The 15,246-nt window shown below is 36.0% G+C and overlaps 1 protein-coding gene across 1 annotated transcript in view; it reads left to right on the forward strand.

Moving 5' to 3' along the window:
- The window catches only part of LOC134825266 (dnaJ homolog subfamily C member 3-like), a 22,851-nt gene continuing 7,605 nt past the window's right edge, over window positions 1-15,246 (forward strand). Inside the window, exons 1-8 of the mRNA XM_063837417.1 lie at window positions 1-93; window positions 3,157-3,252; window positions 3,431-3,555; window positions 4,458-4,532; window positions 4,656-4,767; window positions 5,348-5,431; window positions 5,587-5,710; window positions 14,945-15,060. Of these exons, the coding sequence (XP_063693487.1) occupies window positions 21-93; window positions 3,157-3,252; window positions 3,431-3,555; window positions 4,458-4,532; window positions 4,656-4,767; window positions 5,348-5,431; window positions 5,587-5,710; window positions 14,945-15,060 (805 nt within the window). The 5' untranslated portion in view covers window positions 1-20. The remainder of the gene's footprint in view (window positions 94-3,156; window positions 3,253-3,430; window positions 3,556-4,457; window positions 4,533-4,655; window positions 4,768-5,347; window positions 5,432-5,586; window positions 5,711-14,944; window positions 15,061-15,246) is intronic.

A 15,246-nucleotide genomic window follows, 5' to 3' on the forward strand; every position in this document is an offset into this window, starting at 1 on the left:
AATGTTTCAGGTTAGCTTCCATGGTTTTGCAGACATCAGTGAGCCATCTGAAGCTTGCTATATTGTCTTTGGCAATATATGTTCACCAGACATGTAAGTTTTCCAAGTTTCAAAATTTATATTCTTTGATTTGTAACCCTCATTCTGGTATTATCATTCATTCTATGTGGAATTGCTCGTATTGAGCTGAATTGCTCATATTTAACATAATCATAATGATACAGCTTGTCAGACAGCATTTCAAAAAACTTGACAACAGCTAAAGGTTTGCACAGAATGGAATTATCATGATGATGGTGAAAATCTTGAAATTACTGGCTACAATGACCATTTTATTAACAATTATAAATAAGTAGAGATTAAAAAATGTAATTTCCAAAGAGACCATTTTAAATACCAACCTTTACCCCGCTAAAACGTTATAAACCATCAATAATTTAGTATAAAATTAAACAATTACTACACTTCAAAAGCTAAAATGAATGTTCATAGAACAAAATATTTGAGAGAAAAGGAGAGAGAAGGAGAGAGAGGGCGAGAGAGGGGGGGGGGGGGGGAAGAGAGGGAGAGAAAAAGTGAGACACTTTAGTACCACATTTGGGGTACAAAACCATTAATTAAACAACTTTCCACCTGCTGATTTAGAAAAGCTTTGCTAATTGGCTTCGTCAGAGTTTTGTCTAAACTATAACGAAAAAAACAGTCCAATAGCTCTTACCGTTTTCTTAATTAAGTCGTTCGGAAATTACACGCAGAACACACATATTTTGGGATTATTGCTATAGATAATATGATGTGCAATGATGAACAAGCATTAACAAAACATTATCACATTGTACTTATATCTTATGATTTGAAACAGTGTTTTTATATGAGAATAACTAAAGTATTTACAAAATTTTGTAGATTTTGTTAAGATAAGATTGATTTTGGTCAGATTGCTGTGAACATTTCAAGTGAGCCAGATTATAATTTGGCCGCACCAAATCTTCCACAATCCACATCCTATGCTCTGTAATTTCAATATAAATGTTCTACCAATGTCAACACCATAGGTGCAAGACTATAATGTTAATTATTTGCTGCAAGCACTAAGTGATAAGTTAATGTGCTAAGGTAATTATTTAACTCAAATTGTTATGACATTCCTATACTAGCCTTAGAAATACAGCTCTTGTACTCTGCTATATGAAGCAAAAATATTAACTCATCCCTTTTGTATTTAACGAGATTTGAATGAATAGTTCCCTTTAAAACTTCTCTCAAAAATCAATGAAATTTGTAAATGTTCATTTGGGGGGGGGGGGGGGGGGGGGGGGGGGGTTCGCCCTGATTTTTTTTGCGAAACTTGGTTTCGAGATAACCAGTTGACCAACAAACTAGGACCGGTGACCAAACTTTTGAGGGGGTCCCGGACCCCAACCGCCAAACGGTGCCCGCGAGGCAGCCACGCCCATATTTGGTCCAAATTAGGCTCAATTTAGCCAAATACGCACCAAATTTGATCGATTTTGGCCCATAAATTGGTCATATATCAATATTTTTGAATGAAACCAACTTTATATGGAAGGTAAGCCTATACTACACATTCTTTATGATTATCAGCTCAGTATCTTACTAAAAAAATTTGGCGGGCAAATTCCAAAATTTTCCTGGCATTTTTCAGAATTTGGCCGCCAAATTTTTTTAAAGGCCTAACTCAAAATTCCAATACAAAACTTAAGGTCGAAATGCGATTCTACGTTGATTCTGAAATATTCATGTAAAAATATTGAAACCCTATTGAGTTCTATTGTTTTGAGCGAAATCAGTTTTGCAAATATCGCGAACTGAGATATGGGCGGTTTTGTTGATTTTTTGCGACAATTTAAACACAGAATCCACAGTTAGTTAGATACAGAGCTGATAATCATAGAGAATGTGTAGTAAAGGCTTACCTTCCATATAAAGTTGGTTTCATTCAAAAATATTGATATTTGACCAATTTATAGGCCAAAATCGATCAAATGTGGTGCGTATGCCCAAATATAATGGTCATATGGTTTTTGGCTCATAACTCAGTCATTTTTTGTCCAATCTTGATGAAAATTTATATTCGAGTTCAGGAGACCAGTAGCTACAAGTAGTGCACCTAAAATCTGCGTTTTGGGCATGTTCAGGGTATTTGGCTAAATTGAGCCTAATTTGGACCAAATATGGGCGTTGCTGCCCCGCGGGCACCGTTTGGCGGTTGGGGTTCGGGACCCCCTCAAAAGTTCGGTCACCGCGCCGGTCCTAGTTTGTTGATCAACTACTATCTCGAAACCAAGTTTCGCAAAAAAATCAGGGTGAACCCCCCCTTAAGTCTGAAATTACACCCGGCTCCTAGCCGGCTAGCCTGGCTCCTTTCAGTAAAGTCCATCTCAGCTATGAATTTAACCCTTTTCTTACAATGAAGCACTTCAGTAATATTTACCCCATATCAGTAATATTTACGCATCATATACTACAGGGTGTACCGTATAAAGTGTGACTTTTTTCCACTTTAATAGTTTTTGACAGAATTAAACTTCACGGTTATTTTAACTAAATTTTGTCAGAAATATAGTTGAATTGATAAAAATAATAAAAATATGGTTACTAGTTAAGCACCTTCCAAAAAAAGCCACCCTTCGCAAAAATTAAATATTTTAGTCTGAAATTGACATTATTCATGGCTGAGGTCCAAGATTTTCAAAATCTAATAAAAACGTTTTTAAAGATCTTCCTCAAAATTCTGCCCAGACAATCTCTTCTAAATGATCCCTAACACATATTTTGAAAGTTTCAGGATGATTAATCAAAAACAGTCGAAGAAAAAATATTTTTAGACTCGATTTTCACTACGCCGCGCCAGATAAACTCGACATAACAAAATAGCAATTTGTGAGAAATCAAAAATTGATGGGGACTTGAAATTTTGTATGCATAAATTTAACACCTAGTAGTAGTGACACAATGTGATGAAGAGTTTTTAGCAACTGCTCCTTCATAATATAAAATCTTTTTTATCATTTCTCAAAAAAGTCACATAACACTTTCTATGGTACACCCTGTATATTATTAGTATTTATCTTTCATCTTATTATTTATATTTACCCCTCATCTGATCAGTAATATTTACCCCTCATTTATCAGGGAGCACCTCAGTAAAAGAACACTTGGAACAAGGAACACAGTTACTGAGAACTGGTAATTTGGGTGAGGCACTGAACCATTACCACGCTGCTGTAGGTAAGTGATCAGTGTTTTAGAATTACTGTTTATTTGGTTAGTAACTTTTCCTATAGTACAACCGTTTCTGCAGTTTTTAGGTGAATATTAATATTTGACATTAACACTCAATTCTAATATCACTGCCAATCTGAGATATCGATTGTAAGTTTTATATCTCTAAATAAAATCATTTTAGAGGGTGACGCGAAGAACTATCAGGCATTTTACCAGCGAGCAACAGTTTTCTTAGCACTTGGTCGTCACAGACAGGCACTTTCAGACTTTGACACTGTCATACGACTCAAACCTGACTTTCATCATGTATGTACAATGATTATTAATTTATAAATTTGTAGTTAGGTTTTATCGTCGCCATCGAAACGTCAAACAGGTTTCAAAAGACTTGTGTCATTGCTCTTCAATAGAAAAACATTTGCCCACTCTCTTCGCATATACTTGTTAAATGTTAATGCTTCTTTTGTATCACCAAAAAAGATCAGGTTTTACTGTAAATATAATTTTGTTCGTTTTAACACGGTCTGATATAGCTTAAGCCTCTATACATCATAACACACTGTTTGTGGTTCCAACGATACCCAACTTTAATAAGAAATAAGCAGGACGTTGAAAGCATAACCACTTTGAATAACGTATCGGCTATCGAACTTATTTTACGTAATCTTCAATTTAATTAGCACCTTGGTTCCAACATCTGTTGGCTATGCAATTTCTTAGGTTGCTGTGAGCATAAACGTAGCGCACAGTGACAATATTGTAATTCTACATCAACGTCAGCAGCCAAATTGCGCGGCTTTGAGCCGCGCAATGCAGACTAAAACGATCGGATACGTGTCTCTTTTACGGCAAAGAACACATTGGCCTTGACTCTTGACGTTACTTACTCGCCAGTAACCGGCAGATGATTTAAATTATTCTTTGCTAACAGCTGTTCGTCAGAAAGAAGGTCGTGTTCAAGTCTTAGCTTTATATAAGGTGGGAGATTGATCACAAGTCATTAAAACTATATTATAAGAAGTTGCGAAACAGCTATAAATTCCTGTGTGATCATCTTATGGATGATGATATTTTACTGATATTTTATGAAGTAATATCATTCCACGTTCATGACTATTCCATTGATATGGAATATGGATTGAATTCATCTATAATTTAATAAGGTATATCGTTCACTAATGATGGACTAACTAAATATGAAATTGCAGGCTAAGTCGGAACGTGGCAGTGTTCTCATGAAACAGGGCAGAGTTGCGGAAGCACGAGCTCAGTTCACAGATTTGGTAAGTGACGTTGCACAGATCGGCGTATTACAAAGAACTGTTTTTTAAATTTTTTTATTCCTTAATTATTGGAATACACTCAAGCTTCTCAAATATTAATCTTAAACAATTTCCTTCTACTAGTTAACCGTGGATCCAGATAAAGCCCAAGCGGGATTGAGTGACCTCCCAGTTTTGGAGCACGCCATTGAAGAGGGAGATGAATATTTTGATAATGGTGACTTTGCAACTGCTGGTAAGTCTGCTGCTCTCGCCCCTTGCTTAGTGTATAATCCAAACGACTGAAAAACCCCTTACCTCGGCTATCACTATCTCAGCTGTTTCTCAAGATACGACACTTTTTTGCCCAGTGGCGTAACGAAGGGCCCCGCTGACCCCGCTGTGCAGGGGGCGCCGTCTTAGGGGGGCGCCAAATCGTCGTTTGAATGTGGGACAATCTCGAAAACTTAACTAAAGTACTAGCAAAACTGCGCGTTTTGCTCTAGATACACACTTTTTTAGAGATTTTACCGGCATATCCTCTAAAATCACCTAATTTGTTCAATTTTAGGGAGGCGCCAACAGGGGGCGCCTTTTCGGCGGGGGGGGGGGGGGGGCCAACAGGCAACGTTACGCCACTGTTTTTGCCCCGCCTATTTTTAGGCGTAACGCTAAATTTCACTTGTTATTAAAATTATCTCCATCAATACCGTGTGGAATGGAAAAGATGAGTAATCTTAGATTACATCGCTCCAAGATCACGTAACTATCTAGTGGCCCTGTCATTGAAGCAGGCGTACGTTGGTCATGTATCATTGATAAGTTAATCATTTCAGTTGATCATTACGATGTTGCTATTGATATAGCTAAGTGGGATACTGGTTTACGGGAGAAGAGAGCTGAAACGTACTTGAAGATAGGTTTGTAACAATAAATATTAAGTTTTTAACCTAGATTAATTGTCTTTAATTTGTTTTCTAATAATAAATAAATATCTTAATTTCTACATATTTTTACCCGTAATAACATGAGAAATGACAGAATAATAGACTACTTAACAACCTAAAATATGCAGGTAACATTATAAACGCTATCGGAGATGTGAGAGCTATAGCGAAGCTAACTAACGATAACACAGAAGCTTATCTAAAGTTATCACAGTTGCATTATATCATGGGAGAGGAGGAGGAATCGTTGAAGTAAGTTAATTAATTATTTAATTAGATAATCGTTGAAGTAAGTTTGATTTTTTTAATTTTTTGATTTTTAAAGTTAGCTTACTTGTTAGTTAATGTTTGTAGAACAATTAAATTTGAGGTGATCGAGAACTAAGATAAAATAAACTTGCTAAAGCTAGTAAATAGACAGCAATAAGAATTTAGTATTTGTATATGAAAAGCACTAATAGTGAATGTAGTTTCAAGTAACACTTTACTGGTAATTTCGTTAGAACTTAACAACATATTGTCTCCAAATCAAGATTATGATTTAATCAGGTGAATTTTATTAAAACCATGTACAAAGATGCTCTTATATGTCCAGAAAGTAAAGATGCAAAAACATCATAACTACAAGGTCTCCTTGATCGTTCTATAATGATTAAACTATAATCTTCACTTGGCTACATAGCTGAAACGCTAGATTTATCACCAGAACTATGTGCTCCCGACCTAGTCCTAGCTCTATTACCCCGAATTACCGTCTGCCTCGACAGCTTCCTGATCCCCAGCGAAATAGAAGCCGTCAAATCCATGGTCTGATCACGTGACAAAAACTTCCTAAACTTGGCAATCCTCCAGTAATACACAGCCGGGTTCAACAAGCTGTTCATACCCACGGAAACGGGACATGCAATAAACCAGGCGTAGTAAAAGAGAAAGTTACTGTCATAATACTTGTACAGGGATGTGTACATGTCTTGTACGGTAGTACTGGTACTGTTATACCTCCATCTAGCTGTTAGAGACACCACCACAAACGCGGGGATATTACAGATGATATACAGCAGGGTCACTATAAGAATTGTTTTAGCGGCCTTCACCTGACGACGTGTCGATGATACATTCGCCCGTTTACTAGCCCGACGTTGTGTCCTCCGCAAGCAATAAACAGACAGCACAAATGAGCATGTTATCGGGAAGAACGGTAACCCCGTCAGACAAATCCATATTATCCGAATTAGATGCTCACTCCGGGCATCAGTTGCCTGAATGATATAATCAGGTGATCTCTGAGCTAGTCCACTGAGGGTACAGAACATGTATCTGACATCATAATACACCACAACATACTCCGCCGCCAGCAGAAAACACAGTAACCCTGAGATGAAGAGCAGGTAGAGAGCTGGTATGATCCTAGCTAGGGTGGCAGGGAGGATGCGTAGAGGGAAGAGGAGGAGGATGAGACGGGAGACACTCAACACACTGATCATGAAGACGGAGAGGATGGAGAGGACACCCCATGTGAACCCCCAGATCCAGCAGAAAGTAGGAGTGGAGAAGAGAGTACCGTGTCTGTTGCTGGCTAGAGAGGAGTCTGATATTGCTCCTAGGGTGAGGCACACTATAACATCCACCAGGGTTATCAGCGTGTACACTCTGTTGAAGTAAGCCTGAAAAGGATTGAGGGTTATTTATTACAGCTTTAAAATTCAGAGAAGTCCTGGGTTTTTTTTTTCGAGAAGACCTCGGATGTAAAGACATCGATATCGTTGGGAAAGTTTGAAGTAACCAACTTGATCCTTTAAACACACTGGAAACTTGATATTTATTATAAAAACTCACCTGAACAGGATTACGATTCTTCTGTCTGGAGAAGTAGAGGAATGCTGTGTATACTACACGTGATGCCCATATAAGGAGTGTATACTACACGTGATGCCCATATAAGGAGTGTATACTACAAGTAATGCCCACACTAGAAACTTGATATTTATTATAAAAACTCACCTGAACAGGATTACGATTCTTCTGTCTGGAGAAGTAGAGGAATGCTGTGATGTTAGCTGGGACACCAATAACTAGCATTATAGTCAGGGACACTCCAAATATGGTATCTGTGGAGCCCGAGTACTGTCCGAGTCCTTCCATCTACACGCCTAATTATATGACTAATTATCAGATAATTAAATTATACTAATTATCAGATGATTAATTAATTAAATTATACTAATTATCAGATAATTAATTAATTAAATTATACTAATTATCAGATAATTAATTAATTAAATTATACTATACCAATACGAAATGCGGATACTATGTGAAGTTGTTAAACCGGAACTGATATTTAACTAGTGATATGCACAAAATGTTATATATTTAAGTATAATGCTGGCTGTCACGTTGTCATGCAGCTTGCTTTGTAATTGTGATGATTAATAATAATGTTAACACAAGATTGACAAATCCTGACCTGCCATTGTTATCGGGCTTCCTGTTATAAAGTTATAACATCTAACGTTGTCAATTATGCAACATAATGACATAAAATAATAGTCAACGTCGACAAAGTAGAATCTGCCCCTAGTTTGTTGATGAAGAGGTCAAATATACTGAACAATAAGACGGATTATACATAAGTTTGATTAATCGAGATTTGAAGCTTGTGGTGCCTCCTAACCCACTTATTTATCCCACTGCTTAGTTACATTATGGTTAGTGAAAGTATAATTATATTCATACCAGATTTGACATTTCATTTTACAAATTGTTGGTAAGTCGAGTTTTATACCAGGATGTTGCCACCGATGGCACAACATGATGATAGCAAACAACTATAATAACAAGCGCAGGTAAATTCCGAAAATCAACGCAACAAAATCTCTCCAAAATAGCATAAATTTCTGTCAATGACACTGTCATAATTGTTGGAGATGCATTCCAAATTCCTCTTTTCGTACAGACACATAATCATAATATATGATAATATACATGATAATATAGCTAGATAGACTGTCAAAGAATTTGCGCCACGTGAAGTTCTGAGTTTGTATAGACTTATATAAGTCAACAGTACATGTTGCAACTTTCGGCTTTACGTTTAATGGCGTTTGGGAGCAAATAATTGGAGGAAACGTAACTGCCAGTGAACTTCACGTTTCTATAGTAAAACAGGTAGAATTACCATGGCAACTTGTTATGTCAAGTTTCACTGGACTTTCGAGCGAAGTGCACTCTATTATGACCTTTCATTATCAAAACCACCAATCCTGGTACCCAGATCTTCACAAATCTACTAGTTATAAGATTAAATGGTGTATCAGTGGACTATTAGACTAAGTTTTGAGTTTCGTATTATCTAAAACGCTATCTTAAAAAAAAAAACAACTGAGTATTGTTGTAAAGCTTAAGCAAACAATTGGGAATAAGAAAGAAGCCTGTTGTAAAGATTGTTGAAATACTTTGGTAAACGGCGAGCTAGTCAGATCCGGGTGTGACCGTGTGTTATCCTAAATTGTAACATCTTTATCAGGCCTGTCTTCACTACTAAATCGTGTAACGTCAAGGAAAACACTCCACAAATACTATTCGAGCACCTCCAAATGAGGAAACGTCAACAATCAAGTTAGCAAACATAGATTGGCGAATCCTAACGATTACTTGTAATTTAGTAGTGAAGATTTTACAATATAGGGTAAAACCCAGTAACACCCGGATCTGCTTAGCTCGATGTTTATTAAACAACAACAATCTGGTTAGTGAAAATATAATTATATTCATACCCGTAACCAGATTTGATATTGCATATTAATAATTGTCGGTTAGCAAACATAAAATGGCGAATCCTAACGATTACTTGTAATTCAGAGCTCAACGGTATGTAACTAGGTTTCTCTTCTCCAATTTACAAAATTTGAAACATGTTTTTTAACTGTCCGAATTCCTGCCTCTAAATCGTGGTGATAAGTGAACAATCAGCTGAATGTTAAGAATCAGCAAAATGTCAGTAATCTTTACCATGGCTCAACGTTTTAATCAGAATGGTACTGGTAGTAAATGTGGAGTTGTAGTTTCGTGGAATTTTCCATGAAAAGAACTATATTTGATATGAAACATGTTCCTTAACAACAAAGATAAGCCTCAAAGAATCCTCAACACCAGCTCTAAATAATTCATGAGTTCAAGTAAGCAATATCAAGAAGTTTTATGAAGGAGCATACTTGATTCAAGAAGTGTCAACTATCAGTAACATGCCGGAATGTCAACTTGTTTTAACTGACTCTAACGAGAATATCGCATCAGTGCGGCAGGCAGAGGGGGTGACGGTTGAAAACAACTACTAAAAGCCTCAATGTAACTTGAAGCAACAAGACAATTAATAAAGTAGCTGTTTAAATAATTACCATTATTTCGTAATAAAATTAAATAATAATAGTGGTTGCACCCTCTCAAAATACAAAAGATATCTTGACTAGCACGAATCAATTTCCGAGAAAAACATTTTGACGTTGACAACGTTAACTGTTTCATTTATTGTAACAGCCGCGATATAACTCTAATGTATTCACTTACAAAGTTACAATATCGGGCTGTCATGTCGTTAATCACGTGACTGTAAACATCAAACACGTGTTAATCACGTGACCTTAAAGTGGCAGTTAGTGCGGACAATTACTACCCTTTAGTCGAATTACGGTACAACTTCTAGAGGGATCTTTAGATTGGTCTTCTGCACTGATTGTTATGAGATATTGATTGAGTTCACATTATTAAGAAATCGGCATGATTAATCTCAGAGTAGATAATTTGATTTTGTATAATTAGAATAATAGCTGTTGTAACCATACTTGAAGCCTTATTGTAATGGTTAACACACAAATTATCATAAAATTATACATGTAACAATAACATGCCACTTATTGAGTCATGGTTGTAATTGGTAATTAAATGTTTGTCAATTGTAATTCCGTCCAGTAATAATTTTATATTTATTAGTAATAATTTTATATTTTAGTAATAATTTTTATTTTAGTTATTGGTCGTGACAGATAACATTAGTGTTATTGGGTTTCACTGAGCCCCAAGTGTGCGCCAGCTGTGCCCAACTGTATTTGCCCCAAGTGTGCCCCAAGTGTGCCCCAAGTAACTTCTGCCCCAAGTGTGCCCCAGGAATTTCAATTTTGTGCCCCAAGTGTGCCTAGCTAGATTACCAACTGGCCTTTTTTTAAACTTATATATTATGATATACAGGGTGAGTTGAAAATAGTGTGTGGAAAGTAAATGGCTCTAATTTTTTTGATAAATGAAATTTCCACTTAATTTTTGCATATTTAGGTAATGAAAATATATACTTTTTATGATAATACAATTAAAATACTTAATAATTAATAATTTGCTCAACCCATCGTCCTTTATTAGCTAGGACATATTGATAACGTGTAAGACAATTGTCTATAGCCGACTTGACTGTATTATGGGGGCAGGGGGGTCTTCATGGAAATTTTCTCCAAATCGACTTTTTAGTTAGTTGTTTCTGATAGAAGGGAGTAATACCTATCAGATGCCATTTGATGCCGTGGAAAAATATCGTTCCTAGCCGAAATTATTGCCGGTCAAAGGTCAGCGCATGTGTGGTAATTGTATTGCGCGAGCGATTTTTGATCGCGTGCCCTGAAAATCGAGTCTAAAAATCTATTTTCTCCTACATTTTTTGAGTAATCACCCTGAAACTTTCAGTATATGTTCTAAGGATCATTTAGAAGAGATGAGCCAGACAGAATTTTTAGATAGGCCTTCAAAAAATTTTATTCGATTTTGAAAATCTTGGACCTTGTTTTTTGATGATTTTTTGAGATCGACGATTTTCAAAATCGAATAAAAATTTTTAAAATGCATATCTCAAAATTTTGTCTGGCTCATCTCTTTTAAATGATCCCTAGAACATACCCTGAAAGTTTCAGGGTGATTGCTTTAAAAACGTAGGAGAATATAGATTTTTAGACTCGATTTCCAGGGCACACGATTTGAGAACCCCATTAGGACGAATTTAAGATTTTTTGGAAAACTGCCAAAAATCAACCAAATTATGAGTTAGAATCAAATGAGAGGCAAGAATGAAATATGTAAAGTTTATGAACTGATAGCAATTCACCTTTCAAAACTTGCTCCTTCATAAAAAAATTATCGATTTTTACTTTCCACACACTATTTTCAACTCACCCTGTATATGTCATAAAATTTGTAATATATTGCAGCTCAGAACAAAACAAAATTTCTATTATTTGCTGGCAAAGCTGCATAAATAAGTAATTAATAATTATAGAGTAGAATTTTCGTAGCCATCAAAGCCAAAGTTATATGTGATTATTAAGGATGTAATCGTCTAAAGTTTTTTAGACGATTATACTACCGTTTCTCATACGTTTTTAAGATATGAATGTGTTCGGTTGACAAGGGGTCGTTCACATAATACATAATACATTTTTTGGCCATTTACCCCCCCCCCCCCGCCCCCCTCCCCTCGTAATCAACCGTAATCACGACCCAACCACCCCTCCTGATCCCCTCTCCTGACAGAAATATCTCCACATCAAGGCCTAAACAACCCCTTAAGGTAACGTGTTAAAAGTATGGTTTTTGTTTAAAATGTGATAAGATGAACATATTACTACACTACTGAGCGGTACTTGAGTTCAATTCCAATAAGCTAAGTGCGCTTAAAATTAAAATCACGTGACTCAATTTCATGCGTGTGATTGGCTTATTCCGACTTCTGGAATGTAAGCGTACTAACTAGTACCCTTGTAATATAAATAAAGTTAATGAAATTCACACGTACCATCTACTTGTCTTAAACTACCAGCACTAACCTATAATACCTGTCTCCAGTATTAATAATTACTCGTAATTACTTAATAATTACTCGTGTGTACTAGTCTATAAATGTTAATTATCAGGAAATTAATTCACAACCAACCAAGAAAATACAGCACTATTTACCATGTTATAATCATGTTGAGGGAATGGGAGATGCAGAGAGTCAATTTAAAGCTACATTGTTGGATAATACCATTGTCCTCTCTTCACTATCATCAAGAAATTATCTTAAAGTAGCTTTGTAACGAATAAAGCTGAAATCGAAGTAAATTGTAAAATGATCGCTTCGACAACATTTAATCATACCTATTGTCAACAGAACGTTACCCAACTAAGATTGAACAGAGAGTACTGTTACAACTTAGATTCGATAATTTGCCACCTCGCACCTGAACGTTTCAATCTTGCTAATAGTTCATGTTCGACATATCCGGGTGAGTCTTTTCGCTTGATTAATTACAATCAGACAGTGGATTACGTACGTGGTGTAAAACAAGGTGGAAGCTCGTAAAATAAAAAGTAGATGTAAAGCCGAATATAAAATGTCGCTGATAACTCACTCTGAAGAATAAAGATGTTATTTTAAATTTTAATACAGTCACCTCGTGGTCACATCATCACGTAATCACGCGTGTTCTATTTTTTCTCGACGCTAATAGTTGAGCAACAATTGAGCGTACTAAACTGTTACTTTCTCCAGAAACCTATACTAAAAGACGTTTAACTTGTTATAGTGGACATGTTCTAGACTCTAGAATGTTCTAGAGTCTAGAATGGTCTAGAGTCTGGAAAAGGAGTTGAAATTTATACGCTGGGATAAACAGCTAACTAAAGGAGTTGTCGCAATATAAGGGGGAGAGGGGGGGGGGGGGGGGGTAATACTTCCTTGTCTTTAAAACAAACGACCAGCAGTTGGAGGAATCTATAATGGCAGTACAATGCAGGGGGGATGTGGTGTCGTTACAGTACTCAGAGATCAATACCTACACGTTAATTTGTCCTGTGGTCATCTTGTGTAGTATAATTAACATCTTAATGTCAGTATTAACGGCCTAATGTCACTATAATATGTTATGTCACACCTCACATGCTCCTGTTAGTTTTAACCGGTGGACAGTATTATTATCCGTCATTAGTAGGGCTATAGGAAACTCAGGAAATATAGGAAAAAGCGTGTTGTCCCTATAATATGAAAAAACAAACTGTAGGTTAAATGTTAGTGCTTGTATATTTTAAGTATGAGCTAGTGCGTTCAGGGAGGAGAGGGCTACTTTATTGCTGCATTATTAATAGACAGTGAGGGTATTCGTGTATTGGCGTAGATACAAATTCAGTTAAACAAGAACAAACAAACAACAAAGATAAGGTTGTTCAGCGGTTAGAAAAGCAGCAAATTCCTCTTTACGTGATACCGCTCACGTGATGCGGAGACTAGGCGGGATTACCGCACTTAATGACAGAATCAATTAAGTGATTAATCTAATTATATAGTTCTATATTGCGGGTAACTTAAAAACTGTAAGTATCAGCTGAGTACATTCGAACGTTTTCAAGATCGCTTAAATCACAAAAACGTTTCCTAAAACCATTATACCATCAAAGATACAAGCAGAACTGTATAATTGGTATAATTAGTATAATTGGTTTGTGCATCTTGTTCATGAAAACCGCTACATCCTACATCTTGTGGAGCATGCTTTATAGCCTTAATTGTGAAGCTCGTGCTGCACTATTAATAAAACAGTTTGTAAATGAGTGAGCTAAATTAGCTTGAAGTTTTGTTGGAGCAGATGTAATTGAAATGGAAATTTAAAATGCAGAAAACATGGGTTGAGCAGTTGGTTTTTAATTTGTTAATTAGTCGCAAGTGATCAGGAAATTCCAGGTTAAAGAGGTAAAATGCTGAATGCATCTATAAATATAAATCTAACATATTTTAAATATCCTGAAAATTACTAAAAATGCGAGTAGATTATCTGTCTACAGTGTGGTTGGGTCTACCAGCCACAGACCCAAGGAGAAAGGCCGGGTGCTGCCAATGAACTATAAAAGCACCTTACTAAAAGCACCTATATACAATATAATATATAGGTATATATTATATTATAGTGCCATTCAGAGAACTATTACAATATATTGACTGACAACATCTGAAAATATTGTTCACGCAGTGACCAGGTGTTCATTTTAACGCTTTCGTGCGTTTGCGAAAAATATGAGATCTTCGGACCCCTTTGAGGATCTATCATACTGTTGTGGGGTAGTGAAGATAAATACTTTAAGTGCGTCATGATTGTGTCGCAGCATTGAATAGCACTTATGAGAACGTATGTAGTAAAAATAATACATATGTAATATATATATATGCGTGAACGTTATGTTGACTCCAGAAAGCAGAAACTTGTTATCAAATAGTTCTGGATAATTTAGTTGCGACGTTTGTCATTTTGGGTTTGTAACAAATTAAAAACCCTTTACAAGACATCGTTTAAAACATTTTCTTGTGATAAAAGACGTAAACGAGCTTGAATTAGCAGGACTTTCCAAAATTTGAATACTTAGCACTGAACTTCACATTGTTATTACTAATTAATTAATTAACCAATTAATTCCCAGGGAGATAAGAGAATGCCTGAAGTTAGATCAGGACCACAAGGAATGTCATGCTCACTACAAGAAAGTGAAGAAACTAGTCAAACAACTCACTAAAGCGCAGGAGCTAATAAACGAAGGTAGTTTGACACTACTAATAATATAATAGTACTAATACTAATAGTAATAGTACTATAACATATAACACTAATTATGTCTTATCTTTTTTTACGGATATTACACTATTTTGTAGACTAAAGTTAAGGTTCATTCAAGCAAGGCTCACACTTATCTCTATTTGTTAACGTATGGGTCGCAGCACGGTA

Source organism: Bolinopsis microptera, chromosome 13 (genome assembly GCF_026151205.1).
Source record: "Bolinopsis microptera isolate Bmic1 chromosome 13, MBARI_Bmic_1.0, whole genome shotgun sequence".
NCBI classification, from domain to species: Eukaryota; Metazoa; Ctenophora; class Tentaculata; order Lobata; family Bolinopsidae; genus Bolinopsis; species Bolinopsis microptera.